Raw genomic sequence first — 20,975 nt, 5'->3', positions numbered from 1 at the left:
AAATAGCCGCATTTGACGCAACTCTGCATGCCACTGATCTGTTGCCGCCGCAACTCATGACAACCCAGTTTTGCTCAACAAGACCTGGAGCCTTTCAGGGCCTTGGGCAGTCTTATCAGACAGTGAGCAAAGGCAATGTGAAAATGCCCTGCCAAGTCTTGCATGCATGCATCTGTAACTCATCAAAAAAGGGGCATGCATTGTCTGCTTAAAGCTCTCCCAGTATGGGTCGTATTACCACTAGATAAACGTATAAATGCAAAAGTACCGTTGCTTTGCCCAGAACCAGAGACAATTGGTATAGCAAACCCACGAGAACCAGAACCAAATGCAAATGCCGACCTCGATCGCCACGCACGTCAAACACCGACCGCAAAAAAAAACAATCCCAAACCCCGTCTAGAAATGAACAGGCGCAGTTCCCAGTGACTTGTCCTTACCAAATGGTCAAGACTTTTTCCGCGCTCATACAATCGTGCAGTCGTGCCATCGTCATCGCACTGTTGTCGACAGTCCTCCTCTGGCATCAAGCCTCTACAAGAGACTGTCTGACAGGCGGCTATCGATACATGACACCTGGTTGGCCAGGTGCGACTAGAATCCGATCTCCATTCGTCATTGTTGCAACTCAGCGTTGGCAAGCAACGCTTGATTGACCTCCGAGTGCGAGAAGGTGTATTTATCCATCGGGAAGTCCTCCTCCGGTGTCCGGATGCCGATCCCGCTGTCGTCCGGGTTGTTTCCCGCCGACATATCCGCAGAGTCGACCTGGCCCTGGCTTGTTGATGGTGGGAATGGCGCCTTGTCTGGTTGTGCCTGAGGAAGACTCGAGAAATTGAAATCCTCGCTACCCGCGCTGAACCGAGATCCTTGGCGGTTCGACTCTTGGGCTGCCGATTGAGGGTTGGCCACGGCTGCTGACGCGCCTGACGTCTTCATTTGAAGAAAACCACCCTGCTCGGCAAGGAAGCAAGTCATCTCGTCGATCCAGCACTTCGTCACCCACCACGAGCCGAAACTCTTGCCTTGAGCCATGGTAAGATCCCGCATCACAGCTGTGCCCACTCTTTGCACGGCGTAGACAATCTCAGTGTGAGACGCATAAGGGAACCGTATCGGAAGGGACTTGAGGAACCCAACCCATCGCTCCAAAACATTTTGCCCGTTAGGATCGCCTGCGCTCTCGACGCCGGGCTGGCGACCGTTTCTCAAGGCAATGTCGCCATAGACCGTCAAGCACTCCACCTCCCAAGGGACGTTCATGGGGCTAAGGAGATCCCGCAGTTCGGTGACGAGCAAGTTGACGAGGTCATCCATACCACGTGTGGGAACACACTCCGCCACCTTGCGCACACGCACCATCGTAATCCAGTCGAGATACATCTGATCGCGGTTGGCCGGGTTGGACAGCATGTTGGCTGCTGCGTGAGCAGTAAGGTTGACCCGCAGAGCTCGGTCCAGAAGAGCTGCAAAGATAGTTGCCGGTGCCTCTTTGGCTCGGATGACGTGGTGCGGCTGTCCCTGGAAAGCCTCTCGAATGTGAGGTACGAGGCGCTCGGAGATGCCGCGTAACGTATCCAGTACTGGCTTGGGCACGACCTGGAGCGTGAGCCCGGAGATGATTCTAAGCATGCGTTGGTACAGAATAAAGTCACATTCCTCAATCCAAGGGGCGAGGCTCGGGTGACCGAGGAGCTTTTGAACGGGCATCGTCAACGTGCCCTGGAATGACGTATAAAGGTGGAAGAACGTCTTCTCCTTGCAGTAGCGAACACACTCCACAAGGGAAGTGCAATGCGATCTATACAGGGCAGACAAGCTCTTGGCAGCATCTGGGTCAGTTCCACTGGGGAGGAAAGGCTCCATCCGGGGTAGCGCGAGAGGTTCGTTAGATTGAAGAAGCAGCTCATCCGCTTCCGAGGGGAACGAGAACTGTAATGAGGTCTTCGATGCCGATGAGTTCAGATGATCCGCGCTGGTCACATTTGGATGGCTATAGAAGCTATGTGACCTCGAGGTGTGATGCGTCGCTTGAGCTGGGCTCTCTGGCCGTTTCGCAGCGTCGGGTGATGGCAAGACGGCAGCGGCAGGCTGGGCCTTGACGGGTGCCGCGCTGAAGCTTTGAGAACGGGGGGGTTCGGAGATGGCCAGAGGAATGTGAGGCTCGGGTTCGCGGAGGTCAGGCTGGTCGTCAACCAAGCAGAAGTTGACGTAGTGGTACTTTGATTCTCCTCTCACGCCAAGTCGCCTCGTCTTCAGACCTGGGAAGAGTACACGGACAAGCTTTCCGAAACTAGCTGGGTTGAGGACTGTAATTCTCTCGGTGGCACAGCGAGACGCGTAGTTGGCATATACGCGTCCTCGAGGCACAGATCCCTTTCCCTTGGTGCATACAGAGTTGATCCAGAGCATGGCAAAGACTTGTCGGGTGCGTTCGGAGTTGGGGCCTCGCTCATTGCCGTGCAGTTCGCCGGCAACATCTTGAAGGCCGCGGTGCTTGTTAGCATTGAAAAGGTGACGCATCTCCAACTCGTTGTTAGCACTGGATCTGGCGGAACTAGATTTCTGCATGCCCATAGCTCCAACCAAAGAATCGCCGTCCTCATCACGATCTATCATTTGGCTGTCGTCGGTGAAGCTGTTATTGGCAAAACTTTCGGAAGGCAAAGGGTGTCTTTGCATGGGATGTTGCTGAAAAGACATTGAGTGGCCCATGTGAGCACTGGACTGGCTCATGGAGGCACTCATTCCGGGCGGCATCGAGTATTCGCGGGCGTTCTGCATCTGGGTAGCAGCTGCATGAAGCATCATCTCCTCTGGTGTGATCCGCGACGCGGGTGCGAGGCTTCTCTGCTGTCTTTGGTCGTTGTTGACCCATTGTGCCGAGTACAGTTCAGGCGCGTCGGCAAACTGTTGTTGCTCCATAGTAGGCTGCGTTGAGATGCTGTGAACCGAAGCAGTCGAGGCCCGAGACTGAGGTCTCTTCTTCGCCCTGAGGGCCTGGGAGAGGTGGTCTGTTTATATCAGACCGTCAGTCAAGAACCACAGGGGAAAGAAATGCTCTTGTTGCAGTGAAGCAAGCCTGGCGAGGCTATAGATCGTACCGTGGTCCATTGGTCGTTGTCTGTCAGCTCGGTGAGGATGTGATGTTGTTGTTTTGCGATGAAAACACACGGATCATGCAGGACGCCGTTTCCAAACAATGAAGAAGTCAACGTGCGCCGAGCAAGGACAAATGGGTGAGGAAAGAAGAAGAAGCGTCGAGGTCGTGAGAGTAATCCGGAATCCCTGCAGCCTTGAAGAGCGCGGTGCGCCGTGGTGAGCGTCGAGATCTTAAAGGACGTGGTCGGGGGAGAGCAGGACCAGGAGCAGAGTGTGGATGTGGGAAATGTTTTGGGAGGCTTTCCACTGTTTTGTTGACTTGACAACCAAGGCTCGGCTGGTCACCTCCACTCAGGTCTTGGAACAACGGATTGGCGTGGCTGGGCGACTCACGTGATGAGAAAGGCCAGTCATTGCAGCGTGTGGTTGCATCCTTCCATGGCCGCGGATTGGATAGTTCCCAAACAACCTGGAGCAGCCAGTCCCGTAACAGCTTGGTCGTGTTTGTGTTTTCCAATTGGCCAGTGCGCCCGTAAGTCTGTGATGTGGGGTCTGCTTACTTTGTCTGTTTCTGGCTATCTGGCTCTGGCGTCGGTACGTATACACGCTACTGTGTTCCAAACACGCGGAGAAGCCACATCCAGATCTGTCCACTCAGCTTCAAAGAGCAACAATACTCCCGTCTGGACGTAGGTACCTTACTCCTCTCTCTCAAGGTGGACTGTGCCTTGGACGTTAGGCATCAATACAAAAAATCACAACAGCAATGCACCTCAGCCAAAAACATCCGGGCCCGAGTCTTCCCCACCTTCGCTAAGGCAAGGGAGCTCGGGTGCTCTTATCTTATCTCACCGTACGGTAGGTTAGGTACCTAGGTAGGTGCGGACAGGCGGTGGCATCCCATATGTAAATACCCACCATACCCTGCCGTGCCCGCCAACAAAACACTCGCTGGCTGAAGACTCAAGACCGAAATCTGCGAAATCTGACACCATCCGAGCCATGGCCACACAAAGTACCCGCTAACACGAAGGACATGGATCCCAGGGCAAAGTTGCCCGGCACACAAAGTCGGTTGCAACTGGGAGCTACAACCAGCTACGCCGTGCTCACTTCGTCTCGTGCTTGTGCCCCTCTCCAAACCCCCATTAGCCCCGACTGAAGCTCGACGCAAAGGCACCCAGACCATTCCTACTGGCCAGATCTGCACACGTTACGTCGTCATCCGGCCTTTTCCCTTTCACCTGCTAATTCCAACACAGACACAAGGTCATTCAACCCCATATTCTCAGTAATTTTGTCAAGAACCTTACATTCTGACATCGTCAACAGCATCTTGCGGACTTTTACAAGCTACCCACATCGCTCATCAAACCACTGTTAGTTTCCGCTGCCCGCACCGAGCCCTATGGCATCTCTTTTGTTGCAACCTGGCCTGGTCCTAACCCTTATCATAGCGCATTAACGCACAGCTTTTGCTACCCAACCAAGCTCCTATTCAGCCGTCAATATGTCTGCCCAGGATCGCGTCCAGAACTACATCGGCCAGCTCGACCGTGAGGTAATTCAGCCTCCTCCAGCTCCTACAAGACGTATGTGACACGTCTGCTAACCGGATGTCTGCGATAGCTGTCCAAGTACCCCGCCTTGAACAACATCGAGAAGTCGACCAACGTTCCCAAGGCCTACGCCGTCATCGGCGTTGCTTCTCTCTACTTCTTCCTTATCATCTTCAACTTGGGTGGTCAACTCTTGACCAACTTCGCCGGCTTCGTCATTCCTGGCTACTACTCCCTCAACGCCCTGTTCACCGCCAGCAAGCAGGACGACACCCAGTGGTTGACAGTACGTTGCAACTTTCCCCCGCAATTATTGACACCCAAACCTTGCTAACGTCGATTCTAGTACTGGGTTGTCTTTGCCTTCTTCACGTCAGTTCCTTTCCGGTCCGTCACAGAGCTTCGAAACTAACTCGTATACCATAGCGTTGCTGAGAGCCTGGTGAACGTTGTTTACTGGTTCCCCTTCTACTTCACCTTCAAGTTTGTTTTCCTGCTGTGGCTCGCTCTGCCCACCTTCCGGTACGTTCCGTTCAATCCGACCCGTGATAGATTCCGCTAACTGGCGATAGTGGTGCTGAGATTATCTTCAACTCCTTCCTCTCCCCCATGCTCGCCAAGCACTTCGCCGGTGCCTCCACCGCTTCCGGCCTCCGTGCTCAGGCTGGCAAGGCCGAGTAAGTGCGCCCCGGCGCCAGCTCATCAAAGAGGTCGATTGCCTTGAGAGATCCGCCTTGAAAAAGTTATACAGCTGGCCCGGCTTCATCCCAGTGGTAATCGCAAGCTCGTCAAATGGACGTTATGCAGCGACCTAGAGCACAAAGAAGACGGGATGGAGTGTCAGAGGCTAGCATTACCACCCTATCAGACAACGGTGATGGCTTGTTTAGGTTTGGTCGGGGGCTCCAGGAACGCGAGAGCCACGATGTACGGTTAAACCAGTTCCTGTTACCCCATCTAAAGTTACTGTATGCTACGGAATACGGAGTCAATGACTTCTGCAATGGACTAGAGACAGTACATGATGCTAAGAAACTATCGTGCGACATGCGTTGCCACCGTCTCCCATTGAATCCGGTTCCTTGGTGAAAATGTGGAAACATATACAAGCGTTGTGCGGGATTAAGTGTGGTGGCTTCGAGACAAAGAGATAGTCGAGATGCTGTACATGTTTCTTTTGTCATGGGCAACTAAAGCAACAAGCCGTCGAGTGGGCATCTTGCATCAAAGGTGTTAGACCCTGACATAAACCGCATACCAACGCTGCTGCTCAGCGTCGTACAAGACCGTCTCGCATGGGTAAAGTCGAGTCCGAGACTGTGGAGGTCATAAGAGGAACCATGATTCGAGCATTTCTCATACCAGTCGGCATGTCATTGCTGCTGCCCGCTGTCATCTCGTTGCCCCATTGACGCAAGAATCCGGACTGGAATTGCTGCACGTCACCGGAACAACTTAACGGAGGCAGCAAGGCGGCATATTTGGGGCAATCTGCAGCGTTCCTGATCCCTGGTCTTTCGGCCTCTTTTCGCTTTTTGTTGCAGAAAAGCGGTTCATTCAGCTGGCCAGGCCTCGATATCGAGCCCGCCAGCGCAAGATGTGGTGTAGCGTGAACTTTGACCCGCGAGTTCAATGCCTGAGTCCAACGGAGAGACGGCACGGGAGAGTTTGTTGCGGGCGGGTGCCAAGTTCGCCGCCACCTGGCCCATGAACCCAAATGCCAATCCGCTGTGAGCAACCTTAGCCTTAGGGGGGTTTTTCAGGGACTATTGGCGAGGATAGCCCCAGCGGGCTGGCCGAGGATCCCGAGACGCGGAAACTGGAAAGAGGTCCCCCACACTTTCCGGGTTGAACCCCCCTGTTCCTACATCGACTCTGCGGGATCTCCAGCGTGTGTTGGCTGTTTAGAGCCGCCTTGAGAGGGCGTGTGCCTGTAGCCCGCCTCTCAGCTGTTTGGGATGTGAAACTCGTAAAACGACAAAGGCTGTTTTCCCTCCCTTTCTGAATTCTCCAAGTCCAACTCCGCCATACCTCGACAGCCTTCGTTTGCCCGTTTTTCGTCGACGGCCTTTTCCGTCCATCTAACCTGTTTCGTAGCATCCTTTGCGCTCGACAGGCTGCACGCAGCACGACGACATTCGCTCCGTCGATAGACGCGCTTGCATGGAATGAATTGGTGGATACAGCCAATTTGCGATCAAGCATAACGACATATCGCCCCTCGCTGAGCGTAACCTGCATTCCCGCCAAACCCTGGATTCACCGACTCACCGGCGAAAGCTTACCATAGCGAGCGGCGTCTCGGTAAGAGGAGATTCAACGGCATCTACCCCCGGAGGGCATGTCCACACAATGCAGCTTAGCCCTCTGCAATCGCGACTGGCGGCCTCGCTGATTGCGTCGCTGCTGCTCATCGTTCTTTATTATCTTCTGTCTACGCCCACTTTCGCCCTCGCTGCGGAACTGAGCGGCGCTACACAGCCAATCCTTGACGACGTCCAACTCGACGACAGTCTCGAGCAAAGAAGCAGTCTCGAGCCAACGTACGAGCCCGAATTCACTGCCTTCGACCGCAGTATCATTGGAAGAGCACCTGCCGGTGTTACGGGTCTGACGAACAATGTCAAAGTCAACCGCAATGTCCCGGGGAACTCGACCCAGAGTTTTGTCTTTGAAGCTATCACCATCTTCGCCAATTTCTTCGATGGGACAGATGAGGCGTTCATGGTAGGACCTCGCGAAGGCAGCAATGAATCCATCTCACCGGAGCTAGTCAGCATCGAAGGCGTCAAGCCAGAGGATGAAGAGCGTGGCCTACGCCGCAGGCAAGCTCAGGGAAGGACCGTGTACATCTCAGCGACCACGTGTATACAGCCACAGCGTGCGGCGAACAACACAAAGGAGGATGCGCCACAAATCACGATGTATATCTCGACGTCTCAGGACAATCAGACACCTGGACCAGGGCAGAACTCTACTCTACAGAAGGAGGTCGCCTTTGTAGAAGGCGCGGCAACCTTTAGCGTCAATGCGACAGGTGACGTCTTCATTGGAATAGGCGCACCCTCAAAGGATACCGACAAATTCACGGGAGACTGGAACTTTGATGTCGCGGCGTCGACGGACGACTTCTTCCACAGTTTTGACGGAAATCCTTCTGAGCTTCTCTGGGTCGACAGTGACTCTAGCGCTGCACTCCTGACGACGCAGAACTTAACGACCTCCCAAAATGAGACTTTGATTCAGGAGATCATGGGGTCCGGGCTCCCGTTCATTATGTTCGTCGAGAACCGAGAGCAGCCCACAACTAAAGGTGTTAGACGTTCAATGTGTGGATTGGAGAACTACGCTCAAATCGCTGCGAAAAAGGGTGGCAAATTTGGCAACCTCGCCAGCACTCTTATGACCACGAGAGGCGCCGGGAACCTGCCCAAGCAGCAATTTTTCTTCAACGGGCTCAACGCGAGTGCTCTTTACTCGGGCATCTTAGTCCGCACAAGCAATTCATCCTCGTCGAGAAAACGTCAAGACGGCGCTCAGAGTGGCGGCGGCGGAAAGGTTTTCGAAGCGACGCCCTTCGAGACCAAAGATGGTATGTACACTGCCAGGGCAACAGTGCTATCAGCAACTGATTCTGTGTGTAGGGGAGAATTGTAAAATCGTCACCGATCTGCAATTTTGCAATGAGACGGAATACGCTGTGCCCGCGAACTCCAACAAGATGAATATCACTCAGCTTGCACAGTTCTACGACAACTATGCTCGGGATATGTATGCCAACTTCCAGAAACAGCTTGCCCAGGTAGCCTGCGAAGCGCCAGCAGTACAGCAGTACTCCCTCGCGCGAAACTGCTCCGATTGTGAGACGGCATACAAGAAGTGGCTCTGCTCGGTGACGATTCCGAGATGCGAGGATTTCACGAGTCCTACCAACTTCTCCTTAGTCAGGAACGTGAACCAGACATTCCCGAACGGAACTCTTCTACCAGTCGCCCAGCAAGAGTTGTATCCCAACAGAGTCAATCAGCATTCGAGAAACCCCCTCATCGACGAGATGGTTGAGCCAGGCCCGTACAGGGAGATTCTCCCTTGCGCCTACCTTTGCTATGACTTGGTACAAAGTTGCCCGGCGTCGCTTGGTTTCAACTGTCCTACGCCAGATGATGACATATTCAACTCGAGCTACGCAGAACAGGGCGATGGTCTGACCTGCAACTACCCAGGCGCCGTGCACAACCCATCTGAGTCCTCATTGCTATCAGTTTCATGGGGTCTACTATCGGCTCTCATTCTTGGTACACTCAGTGCAGCCATACTCTAGGTGGACGAGAAGGGGTGACATGACCGATCCCGCAGAGGGTATTCATTTTCAGTAGATTGACGGCCGACTTTTGTATAATGGGTAAGGGGCACAGCGGGATAAAGCAATGAGGGTTTTCTGGATGAATTGCATGGCATCGGCGTTAAGACACGACATCTACTTTGAAGGTTGGGACAAAGACGTCCTAGCGTATGTTCATGGCTGTATTAGCTGTGCTGGGAGGAACTGTCAGAGGAATAGAAGATCAGATGATTTTACAGACTTTTTTCTCTATCTACGTTCGTCTGTGATTTTTGATAAGACTAGATTGATGTCCTTGCAGGACGATAGGAACCTGCTAACAGTAGAGTACAGTATCTTACACTCGACGTACTGGTCAGACCCATTCCAAGCACGTATCCAGTCCTTGACAACCGTCAAGAGTCCCCACCTCCTGAGTGTCGCTCACGTACTTGGCCGTTAGGCCTTGATACCGCCTTTCTGGAACCTCTGGCGAATCGGCATTGCTGATCGGCTACCCCGTCTCCCCTGTGACGAGAGTGGAAGCGATGTTCTCTTCCACCAATCTAGGCGTCCGGCTCCATTCTCTCGTGCCGACCTCGGCCTTTGTGATCCTATGAGACCGCAACTGATTCCGTGCGTCTCTCTGATTCGTCTCGGATCTCTTTCATTCGCCCTCGCCATGTCTCTAGGCCTTCGTTCCCTTCCCTGCCTGCAACTCTGCGACCTTTGCCTCGAGACTCTCAATCTCCTTGCTCTTCTCGCCGCGAATCTCGTCCTGTTCCAGCTTCGTCCAGGTCCAGTAGGCGATTTGATATGTGAGGGTCGCCATCAGGAGAACTTTGAGGACAGGCCGTGTAAACGTTTTGTAAAATGTTCCCTGTTTGTTTGTGATTTCTGTGTCAGCGTCGTCGGGGTTCTTCTGCCAGAAAAAGGGTGCAACAGCTGTCGCAGGAGGGAGCAGGTGGGACGGCACGAACTACAATGGATGGCCTCTTCTCGTCATCTACTGATGTTGAATAGAGCCGCGATGCTCCGCGGGGCATCTGTGTTGTGCGCTGGGAGCGGAGAGCTCTGGTCAGGATCATGGAGCTGCTGCGCGCGGCCATGACGGGCTGCGGTCTCGTCGATCGGTCGTCGCTTCGTAACAGTTCGTACCCCGGGTCGTGCGATGGCTGCTTGAGCGGATTAGTCGCAGAAAACTCCGTATTCTATCGAGAATGGTCGCAGGTTTCTCCGTAGGTATTGTGGTTCACTGTCGTTTGTAGCTTGTAAGGTCCGTCCGTTTTCTAAAAGCTCCCGTCCTCGGAAGACTCGAATGATTGCGCTGCGCCACGCCGCGCCGATCTGTGGCGGTGCGCGTATCCCCCGCATAACCCGGCAGCGCGTCGACCGCCCTACGGCATTGCGGATCCCGCTCTTACCTGTGGCACAGGTGGCATTTGGCAATGTGCCTTCTTCCAGGGGTCAAGGTACCTCATTCCAAGGTCCCCTTCTGATTGAGCGGCGCATGGGCTTCGGCACCCCTGGCCCCGAACAGGCAATGGCCCCGTACGTCTTTTTGACGACACCATGTCCCGAACAATCAGAGGGTATTACATAGAGTGGAGGTGGTGGTGGCCGCCTGGAGGTCCTGAAGGGAGAAGAGCAATTCCCGTACGAGCCCGGTACGAGGGCCGGTACGAATGGTACATGAGCAGTGGAGGGCCCGCGCTTAGCGGGTAAGGTACCTAGGAAGCTAAGGCAGGTGAGTACGGAGTATGTAATACGGCAAACCACCTTTACCACCTCCCCTCGTGGTAATTAGCTTCAACCGCTCTTAGCCCGAAAGCTCCCTCGCGCAATCTGTCCCTTCAACCAGCTTCCCTTCTCTTCTCTCGACACAGTTTCGACAACGATCCGCCTCGCACACACGACCAAACACCACGTCTACCTCTACCTCTTCCAGCGCACTATATAACGAATCAAACTTCGAAACCGAATAACCGGAAAGACGAAGCAAATCACCAAAGAATTCCCATCGGGCAGACCACATCGCCGCAACCCCTTCATAACTCATCCACACATACATCACCACAATGGTATGCAACTTCCAACACAGCCCTCGCTGCACCGCTACATCAAGACCAGTGGTTCTTGACGGTTTCGAGCTTCGTACTAGGATACACTTACGACACAATCATGACCTTACTGACACTTCTTGATCCATAGGCGCAAACACCCCAACAGAGACGCGCAAACGCAAAGTTCGCTAAGGACAACGAGTCCCGCATGGGCAAGTCCGAGGATCAGATCAAGAAGCGCACCAAGGAGGCGCCCAAGTCGCCCATCTCCCCTATTTGGCTCAGTGAGTAGTCCCAATTCGCTTTCTGTCGTCTCCCATTGCGATCAGCCCCAATTGCCTTCCCAAGAGAAAAGGCTGCCAATTGTGTTTGGAAGCAGTTGCTAATATTTCCTCTCTCTATAGTCCTCCTTGGCTTCGTCGTCTTTGGTGGTATTGTCTTCGAGGTCCTCTCTCGCATGTTCGGCTTCTAAGTTGACCCGGCCGATGTTCGTACTCAGTCACAAAAGCGAATGAGTGTGTGAACGAGACAAAAAGTCCGCAGAACAGGGGAGGCTGCATGACCAATGTGGTTTCTCAGTCCGCACTCGCTTCTTCCGAGCAAGCCTCCTCTGAGGACTTGAGCTCAAACACAATCGCAGCATTGTTTTGCTTGCAAGGGGAGGATGTGGTCAGACAAGGACGCAGCTCAGTCTCCCCTCGGCAGTGGAGAGGGAAAAGGGGGAGTATTAATTTCCTGGAACACTTGGAGGGATTGAGCCCGTATCCCCAAATAGCACCTTGCTTCCAGTGGTGGGAACAAGTCTGTACAAAGAAAACGCCACGCATCGCTTTCTTGTCCTTCGTCGTGGGAAAGCAAGAACACCTGGTTAACGGCGTACTGTATTTGAAGTTTCCCGTTCATTTCATTTTCTCCTCCTTTCAGAGGCAGCTCGTTGATAGCAATCACCTCGATGAAAAGCAATTCACTTTTTTTATTCTACATCAAAAGACTTTTTGGGTTCCCTGTTTGGTCCTGACCATTCGGCCTCATCAACATGAACGCCAGAGCTACTAACAAAAGCCACGTGAGTACAGCTTCAACAACCTATTGTGTCCACACCAGCTTCCTCGTCTTGAGAAATCCCATAACTTACGCACCAAGACCGCGACGCTGGCCACCAGCATCGTACTTCATGTGCACACCAGCCTGGAACTGCTGCTCGAGTTCCTGGGTGATCTTGTTGATATCACGCTTGCCCTTGGCTCCAGAGACCTGAGGAGCCGCAGCCGCAGCGCCCTTCTTTCCGCCGCCCAGAAGACGCATGAACTTTTGCTGACGGTCTGCGCCTCCTCCCAGATGTCCGACGTCCCACTGCTCGGCGGCAGCAGCGTTGTCCGCAGCAGGTGCCTTGCTCTCCTTCTTGTCCTCCTTCTTCTGCTTCTTCTTATCCTTCTTGACCTTCTTGCTGGGGGTCTCCTCGGCAATGGCAACACCGCCATCAGATTCGTCTTCATCCTCCTCTCTTGAGCGCTTGCGCTTCTTGTCAGACTTCTTGGACTCCTTGACCTCTTCCTCAGCTTCCTCTACGGCCTTAGACTTCTTGCTCTTCTTCTTATCCTTCTTCTCCTTCTTAGCTGGGGTTGGCTCCTCGGGTTCCGCAAACTCTTCAACCTTCTCCTCGACCTTCTTGCTCTTCTTTGATTTCTTTGACTTCTTAGGCTTCTCTTCCATCTCCTGCTCCTGGGTAATGGCTCTCGCCTCGCTTTCGGCGCGGAGTTGTGCGCTGGGGTTTGGTGACTCTGGGTCCATGTCGACATCCTCGTCTTGTTCAACAGCTGCGCCGCCCTTGGTCTCTTCCGCCTCTGAGTCGGAGTCGGAATCCGAATCTGAGGAGGAAGAAGATGATGATGAGGATGAGTCTGAGGAAGAACCGGCTTCTGAATCGTTCTTCTTCTACAAAACCGCATGATCAGTATCCCGAATCCTATGGATTGGGTATTCCAATCGCCGTCATCCTATCTCGTGGACTTACCGTTCTCTGTTCTGCCATGGCCGCGTGTCTTACGCGCGCCGCCGCAGCCTCGGCCATGAGCTTCTTGGCCTGAGCCTCGAGCTTATCAGCCCGTCTCAGCATGCGGTTGAACCGCTTCTCGTCCTTGTTCTCCTTGCGCGCAGCCTTCTTGGCCGGAGCCTTGAGCTGCTTCTTTTCCTTTTTGGCGGCCGCATGTCTCTCGTGCTGGTTGCGCTTGCGCTCGATCTTCTTCTCTGTGGGATTTCGAAGCGGTTAGCCATGTCGGGTGCAGGTGATGTTGGTGGGCGCCGGCGCGCAAAGCGGCTGGGGTCTTACCCTTGCCCTCGGTCTGGGACTTCAAACCCTCGGCGCTCCGAACCACGGGTTCTTTGATTGGCGCCATGCTGTCCCGATTTCGTTGCGTATCCAGATGTTCGGGGTTTTCGGGTGGTATCACAATGGACTGGCCGATTGTCCTTCGGGCGTTTGGCAGAAGTGGCTGGGTCTTTTTTTTTTTTTCTGCCGGGCTGTGATCGACTGGTGGAGGTGCAATGAGCACAAAATTCTGGGCGGGATCGCTTTCTGTCAGGCGGTAAGAGACAACCTTGATGCTAGATCCCTGCAGGGTGGGGTGTTTGATTCCGAGAAATGGACCAGTCTGGGAGGTACGTACTGATCTTTGGTCCCTGGAAGCTTTGACCTGCCTTAACCGGAGTGACGGGACAGAAAGGTCAGGAACTAGACTACGGCCCCTCTTTTCCCGTACCGCCGAGCACTGCCCGATTTACCGGCAGTACGGTGCTCTAAGATTGTGAAGAGCATTTTTGATTGTTCTGGGGCTGTATACCTTTACTGACCTCAGCCTACGACAACCTTGTGTCACTATCCTGAATCCAGCCTATGCAACGGTACCTCGTTCACGTAAATGTTGTCTTCCTGGCATCAGTCACCTCTCTAACTAGTACACTACCTCTGCCAGTCTCACACGCGCATCCTGCCTCGACGCCTCCTACGAGGCTTTAGGCATACACACCATCAGCCAAGGCTGTCTGTCGCGGGAAATCGCTACTAACTATGCATAACTTACGCCAAGACCTGCCGTCACGCGATCCGACTTACACGAGGGTCGAAGGGTTGTTCAGCCCCAGCTTTAGATAGAAACTGCCGTGTCTCGGCGGTACTCTGAAGGGTCTCCGTGCATTCTATACATCACTAGAGTCACCCAGTGACACAGTCTCAAATTTCGGGTTCAGACGATGACATGTCTAGCAACGGCGAATGATGCGCGTCCTCGTTTAACAACATGGCGACGCCTTGTACTAGTTCCCCACCCACAAAATCCATCTTCAGTATGGATATAATCAGGTAAGAGTCATTTGGATGTCATGTTTTCAACTCCGGTATTTGACATAGTGTATGCAAAACCAGCTCACTACTCAATACCGATCTTTCTTGCCCCCCTAGACTCTACAGCAGACTTTCCCTCACTTAGATTAGCCTACTGCGTGTGAGTGGCATATGCAACGTCGATGATCACACCCTCATCTTTGCTCCAGAGCGAGCCAGAGCTGGTACAGGTTTCCTATTCTTGGGTTTCTATTTCGAATAGGGTGCTTGAGAGTTATGAGAGGTTTTGCCTTTGGATACAAAAAAGGTCGAGAGTGATATCTAATACAGGACCCGTCTTGGTGAATCTTTACTGTCGTGTCTTTCGTCCGCCATTAGATCCCAGACCCCGTTGAACTCCATGCTGAGAAAGCCAAGGAGTCATCAGTCCCTCCATAGGATTACACCCATTATCCAATCACTTCTTTTTTTCCAAAAACGGGAATTCAAGACAGGATGAGTGGTGTGAAATGGAAAAAACGAACAGAAGAAAAGGAGGTGAAGGTGTAGGGTCCATCCCGTGGACGAATTAAGAATGTCTTACGCGCCCGCCTTCTCCCCTCTTTTGTATGCTAAATCAACCCAGCCCAGCCCATCCCAACCCAAACGCCTGTGCCTTCGTAGCTTATCCAGAGTATCCCAAGTAATCGCAAACTAGCGCCTAAAACTCGTCATCAGAATACAGTCAATCTCTACAGGGAGTTGTAGATTTCTCTCACCGTCTGTGATGCCCCTGATTCACATCCCCACCCTGATCATAATCCAAATAATACGGCGAGTCACCGCCGTAGTAGTAATCCTCCCCGCCACTGCTCCCGTAACTCGCTGGCGCCGCCGGCTGATACGCCTCCGTGTAGCCGTTGCCGTAGTTGGTCATGTAATACGGGTCCTCTCTGACGTAGTCGTCGCGGCCGCTGCCCCGGCGGCTCTCGTGCTCGTGGCCGCGGGTGATGACGTGGTTCATGTTGATGCTACCCCAGGGAAGGCCGGACTCGGCTCCCTCTTCCGCGCCGCCGGCGGCGGCACCGCTGGGATCGGAGGAGCCCGAGGCGATTTCGTACGTATTCTTAGCGTTGGTCTCGTTGTCTGCGTCGCGGTCGGCCTTCTCTTTGCTGTCTTGGTTCTTCTTCCCTGTGGTTGTGCGTGTTAGTTGTGCTGCTGTGCTGTTTTACCCCCTTCGAGGACTCAAAATTCATGTTCCGGGGGTGCTCCTGGCTCAGGGATCCGGAGAATGGAAAGAGGACGTACTGAATTTACGTTGAGCCAACCGATTTTGGATGCGGCGGCGCTCCTCGGGGTCTGTGATTTCTGCCCAGTCGTCGTTCTTTGACTTTGACTTTGATTTTGGGGAGTGGTGCTTCTTGGAGCTTCGTTCCGACGATTTCGAAGCCTTGGATGACATGTTGCGGCTATTTTCCGGGTTTCAGACTAGGAAGTGTGCTGTTTGTTCTGCGCTCAAGTGGCGGCTCCTGAGAGAGCTGTGGTCTCACTTGGCCGTGAGAGGATGCCAACTGTTGCGGCAGTGTCTCTTAGACCCCTCGCTGAGAAGTGAGTTTTAAGCTAAGTGGTTCTCTTCCACAGCAATACGAGGCTGAAACGACTACTTGGTTCGTCAGAAGAGCCCGCCAACGGTTTTGACATCCTATACTTACAGCTCAGTTGTACTTGTGTTGTATAAGATATTCCCTTACGTGATTGGTCGTAACACTGACTTGGTATAGATCAAGGAAATGTCTAAAGGGAAAGCGGGTGTGGAGTATCAAAGGCTTGTGGGGGAGGTAATGGCAGTATTGTGAACAGGGTGTAAGTGTAAGTCTATGTGATATTGCCTGTCTGTACTAACAGCATCGCCACCAAGCTAGGGAAGAAGCCTCACTCTTATATCGAAACCCAGAATTTCCAGGCCACACATCAGAACAAGCCATGCTACCTTGGGCATGGGAAGCGTTCGTACCAAAATTTGGGAGCACCCACTTTCAACGGGGGGATCCCAGACAGCCTCACGTAACGAGTAGGGCAGATTCGAAAGCAACCCAAGACGCGGTCAGTCGCCCGTGGCTTCCGCGTCGTGACGCAGGACTATGCAAGCCGCCATCAAGGAATGTGCAGAATAAGATTCCCAAGTCTAAGCACAGACGGGGCGGAACACCCCCCATCTACCTCCATGGGCCCCATCAAGCCGTACCCGCAAGAGGGGCGGCAGACTACGGGAAGGGAGTGCGAGGAGTCCACGACACCGAGTCAAGGTACGGCTGGGGGGTGTGGCAACGGCAATGCAGCAGCCGCAAAGTAGACGGGGACGGGAGTTGGCAAGGGGGCAGCGACGAGCTGAGGCGGTTGGCAAGACTACCTTCGAGACCGGGATGTTGGTAAAAGGAAGAAGGCAGAAAATGCTGGACGCGCAGCAAAGCATAGTACGGATCGGTGAAGCCCGGAGGAGGGTGGGTAATCCCCGGGGCGCCGCCGAGAACGATCTCGGGAGGGCCAATTGGAGGCCATTGTGACGGATGCCTACGTCTCTGGACACGAAGTACGATGAGCCAGTGTGGATAGAGATATTGGACGTCCAAAGGACAGAAGTCGCAATGACTTCCGCGCGTCAGCGGGTTCAGAATGTGCCGTTGATCTCATAGGAAACCAGTCCAAGCCAAGACGAGGCAGATGACCAAGCACTCAAGGAGGAGGGACCCGCAAGTTCCACGTGGAATCGCTCCGGTAGGTAAGGCTTCGAAGAGAGACCGGGGGCCCGGGGTGGAGTCTGGAAGAGGCCGGAGGAGGACGAGATGAGACGGGGCAGAATAAGCGAGCAGGGCCCCGGCGACGTCGAGGACGATTGCGAGGGCTCTTCGTCTTCGGAACTACGTATTGAAGGGGGGTAGCTTCGTGAAGTTGGTACGTCAGGATTTACGTAGACAAAGACAAGATTCTCACCCAAAATCAACTTTGATAATGGGTGAGTGGGCTGTCACTCTCGAACCAAGCTTTCGCAATCTGTACATGACTGCGGGTACATGCACCTCCTAACAACGCAATGAGAAGAGCTCAAACGCGCTGGAGCAGCTTCCACCAGCATCTAGCCGAAAGTTTGGGGAATCGACAGCTCCAAATTTGCCATCAGCCCTAGGTCGATAGTAGAGTGTGCCCATTCGCCCAAGAGCAACGTTGTTGCTTGTGCCTGACGTGCGTGTTAACCAGGGATGGATGGTGTGCGGGGGGCTCGACCTGCATGGCATGCGGATACAGTCTAGCTAGGTACCTACTCGCGGCCGCGTAGCTGCGAGTTGGCCTTGATTGATAGGACACCTCTCGCCCGGTACTGGATGCCACACCCCTTCTCGATGAATCGAGGCGTCTCCTATGCAATCCCCGACCCTAAAGCACTTGGTCAGACAACGTTTGAGTGCAGCCATAGCAAAACTTGGGCGGGACTTGCGCCCGTCATCCCAACTCCTCTAGCAAGGCAGGCTTTGGGATGAAGGGCATCTCGAACCTCGGACTTGATCGTTGAGAGAAAGGGTGTCGTTGTCCATATGATCGATGAGTCGTAGCTTGAGCTCCGCAAGTACGAAGAACAGTAGCCGATCTGCCGTCTTTCGCGGAGTTTGAAGTTTGACACCCTCGTTTTGTCAAAGGTACGTGAGTGCTGACGAAACGGCATGGCGTGTAATTCGTTCGCGTCTGACAGAGGCTGGCCCTGTTGCGCCAGACAAATGAGTCACTCGTAGAGACCTGGCTCCGTTTTTCTTTTGTATTCCCTTTCGACATTGGTCTCTTGTCTGGGCGAAGGAATAAGCGACGGCGAGCGTACCTAAGGTAGTGTACGGAGTACGAAGTAGCGTCTTTCCAATCCTTCGAGACGCCGCCGTGTGCGGCCCAGCTTCCGAGGGAGGGGAGCGTGCCCTGGGTGCGAAACATTCCGACTTGCCTGCGGAACGGTGAGGATTAAGCTTATTGATAGACCCAGGAATTGCCCCTAACGGCCCTCACAGAAGCAATGTTGCGAAAAACACTCGGTTGGTCCGCACCCGATAGTAGACCGTCGCGTCAAATGGATTCGTACGGCAGGTTTCTGCCGTGGCTTTGGTTGCCCTCGTGACTGTCAGATCCTGAAAATATCTCAATTGATCAATCAAATCGCTGCGTTATTTATCGTCCTGAATGTCAGGTGTCGTTGAACAGCAGGCTGACGCCTGGCGCGTGTGCACTGTAAAATCCCGCTGTCGGGTGTTCTTGGGAAAAGCCAAAAGCCTCAACTTCGCTTGGAGACTCAATGGCTGGTCTAATTGTCTGGCGTGGAAAGCAATGTTTAATTGGGTTGATGTCACCAAGGTGGGTCACGCTGTCTCCTTCCTCGTCAACTATTGAACACTCTTTCCTACCTTCACTTTCTGGTTCTGTAATCCGGGACTCCTTCTCCTCTCCATCTACACTCTGTCTGGTCATGCTGGGAAAACCAGCGGGGCAGTAGCAAGGAACATTACAAACGTAAGGTAGGTGCTCGATCTCATGATAGCTAACTTCCACTCTCCTACAATTCGGTCTCTCGGCCAGTGGAGATGAACTCCTTACGAAGTAAGATACCTTAGACGAACTAGCTAACAAGTTTAAATCAGAGAAGCATGGACCTTTGCTTGCTGTTGACCACGAATATGTCATCATTGCAAAGCGAGCTTCTGCAAAAAGAAAAAAAAAAAAAACACCCCAGTAATTGTTTAAACCCTTATTTCTTAGTGTACTTCGTAAGGTAGACCGCTGATTTGACAGATTGCGTGGCTTAGCTGACGAGTCGCCTGCCACCCGGGGACCTATGCAGTGGACTTTAACATGGGAGCCCGGACCACACTATCGCCCTGGCGGAGATGGGCGGGCGATTGAGCGGGACTGATTACGCCGCCATCGTCAAAATTGCTGTGCTATTTAACCGCGTCTACTTACTCTTACTGCTGTGTCGTTGGATCCCAAAATTGCGAAAGCAGAAAAAAATTATCTACCGCGCGAGCGAAGCAACCGATGTGACAATGGTGCAGATGAGGTGCCCTTCCTAATCCTCGGTGACTCAACGTGGTGTCCCACGAGCTCGGTCTCAGCCGTGTAGCTCCATCTGAGGTATCTGCCTAGGAGGCTTGCATGGGGACAACCATTCACAAAACGCCACAAGTCTAATAGACTCGCTCACGGCGACCATCATAACAGAATGATAATACTTGGGTTGTATGCGTCTCTGCCTTTAGTTCACCTGCTCCCTTGCTCAAAAGGGTCTAAAGGAGGTTTCTGCCTGAAATCTGAATTCAGGGTCTGTCACGATACCAACTCTTTCATAGGACGACGATGTGGCACCTGGCACCCTGTCGCAGACACGCCGACTATCTCTCTTTCCGTCTCCGTGTCGCAACCGGTTTCCGTACCCGCTTATAGATCTGCCAGTCCGACAGCATGTCTAACGGTAAATACGTTACAGTAGGTCCTGCTATTGGCGTGGCGCACGATGAAAATAGCATGCAATCATTACTATGCCATCTTTGGCAGCTTCTTTCGAGTCTACACAGATGCATACAGAGAGCTCGTCATCAGAAAGGCGTGCCGTATCACAAGGTGCATCATGGAGGATAGGAAAGTAGTGAAAGGAAGGGTAAATTTAAGTGCCATTCGCATCGAGATGTTTACCTCACAATCCACATAGCATATCACAGACTTTAAGAATCTTGATGCTGGGCCAAAGCCGTTGCCCAGAAGCCAAGGTCAGCGTGGGTTACCTTCGGCCAACAATGACGGATGCTCAAAATGTAAGCAGGTTTCTCGGTGGTTCGTGTCGTCAACTTAGGCACGTAAGTGGTCTGGTTCATCCAGTATTAAATGGGTGACGGTTCCTAATTGGGGCAGCTCTGAATTCGGTCATCACCTTCTTTCATATTGCCTCCAGCATGTCAGCACAACTTCGCAGTGCACAAGCTTGGTACTACAGTAAGCTCCTTACTAGTGTCAGAAGGATGGCCACGCAAGAATAACCAGTCATAAGTTCAATTGTCGGCGCGGGGCCGTGCCGTTCGACTAACATGAGTATGCACCGACTCTCAACCTCGCAAATAGCTAGTTGCTTCGCCGCGACTGGGCATCACTAAGGTAGCCATGGTATACGACAACACCAAAGCTTCGGTAGCCGATACAGTATTGGCCTCGCCAGCACAATCAGGCAGAGGGTGTGTGACCACATCACGTCTGATACTTTCCTACCGTTAGACTCATTCGGTATGCAAAGCTCCAAGTATGGCAGGTCCTACTATCATTTACCCCATGTTTGCAAGTTTGGTGGTTGCAAATCCGCAGAATAGTGGCTTCAGCCTGCATGAGGTTGACTGAAAATATGTGGTTGAGCACAGGGGCTGCCCGGTTACAACCCATGGGAGGAAAATGCCTTACTGATAACAGAAAGCGCCTTGTGCTTGGCACCTTGATCAAGGAGATGTTGCAAAGGGATTTCCCACCAACCCTCACAACTCTGACGACAAACACTGTGACTTTAACACAGTTACTTAGACGAACGCCTCAAATGC

The 20,975-nt window shown here is 53.1% G+C and overlaps 7 protein-coding genes across 7 annotated transcripts; 3 read left to right on the top strand and 4 right to left on the bottom strand.

Annotated features, from left to right (window-relative positions):
* Positions 1-615: 615 nt before the first annotated feature.
* On the bottom strand, positions 616-3,114 carry CPAR01_08702 (RFX DNA-binding domain-containing protein; the record flags this gene model as incomplete). The annotated part of the gene is made up of 2 exons (XM_060492969.1): positions 616-3,014; positions 3,105-3,114. The coding sequence occupies 2 exons, from the start codon at positions 3,112-3,114 to the stop codon at positions 616-618; spliced, it is 2,409 nt and encodes an 802-aa protein (XP_060349339.1).
* Positions 3,115-4,612: 1,498 nt separating this feature from the next.
* On the top strand, positions 4,613-5,342 carry CPAR01_08701 (HVA22 family TB2/DP1 protein; the record flags this gene model as incomplete). Its single annotated transcript, XM_060492968.1, has 5 exons — positions 4,613-4,663; positions 4,732-4,947; positions 5,008-5,033; positions 5,088-5,183; positions 5,234-5,342. The coding sequence occupies 5 exons, from the start codon at positions 4,613-4,615 to the stop codon at positions 5,340-5,342; spliced, it is 498 nt and encodes a 165-aa protein (XP_060349338.1).
* A 1,671-nt stretch (positions 5,343-7,013) lies between these two features.
* Positions 7,014-8,982, top strand: CPAR01_08700 (calcium influx-promoting protein ehs1; the record flags this gene model as incomplete). Its single annotated transcript, XM_060492967.1, has 2 exons — positions 7,014-8,253; positions 8,306-8,982. The coding sequence occupies 2 exons, from the start codon at positions 7,014-7,016 to the stop codon at positions 8,980-8,982; spliced, it is 1,917 nt and encodes a 638-aa protein (XP_060349337.1).
* Positions 8,983-9,670: 688 nt separating this feature from the next.
* CPAR01_08699 (uncharacterized protein) lies at positions 9,671-10,091 on the bottom strand (the record flags this gene model as incomplete). The annotated part of the gene is made up of 2 exons (XM_060492966.1): positions 9,671-9,904; positions 9,963-10,091. 2 exons carry the CDS (start codon positions 10,089-10,091, stop codon positions 9,671-9,673), a joined length of 363 nt encoding a protein of 120 aa, XP_060349336.1.
* Positions 10,092-11,060: 969 nt separating this feature from the next.
* On the top strand, positions 11,061-11,517 carry CPAR01_08698 (uncharacterized protein; the record flags this gene model as incomplete). The annotated part of the gene is made up of 3 exons (XM_060492965.1): positions 11,061-11,114; positions 11,194-11,329; positions 11,450-11,517. The coding sequence occupies 3 exons, from the start codon at positions 11,061-11,063 to the stop codon at positions 11,515-11,517; spliced, it is 258 nt and encodes an 85-aa protein (XP_060349335.1).
* Positions 11,518-12,176: 659 nt separating this feature from the next.
* Positions 12,177-13,441, bottom strand: CPAR01_08697 (uncharacterized protein; the record flags this gene model as incomplete). The annotated part of the gene is made up of 3 exons (XM_060492964.1): positions 12,177-12,980; positions 13,060-13,292; positions 13,375-13,441. The coding sequence occupies 3 exons, from the start codon at positions 13,439-13,441 to the stop codon at positions 12,177-12,179; spliced, it is 1,104 nt and encodes a 367-aa protein (XP_060349334.1).
* Positions 13,442-15,139: 1,698 nt separating this feature from the next.
* CPAR01_08696 (uncharacterized protein) lies at positions 15,140-15,826 on the bottom strand (the record flags this gene model as incomplete). The annotated part of the gene is made up of 2 exons (XM_060492963.1): positions 15,140-15,555; positions 15,673-15,826. The coding sequence occupies 2 exons, from the start codon at positions 15,824-15,826 to the stop codon at positions 15,140-15,142; spliced, it is 570 nt and encodes a 189-aa protein (XP_060349333.1).
* Between the last annotated feature and the right edge of the window lie 5,149 nt (positions 15,827-20,975).

The sequence above is a fragment of the Colletotrichum paranaense genome, assembly GCF_030867605.1.
Source record: "Colletotrichum paranaense strain IMI 384185 chromosome Unknown Scaffold_6.1, whole genome shotgun sequence".
NCBI lineage: Eukaryota > Fungi > Ascomycota > Sordariomycetes > Glomerellales > Glomerellaceae > Colletotrichum > Colletotrichum paranaense.
This window is presented reverse-complemented; position numbering and strand designations above follow the sequence as displayed.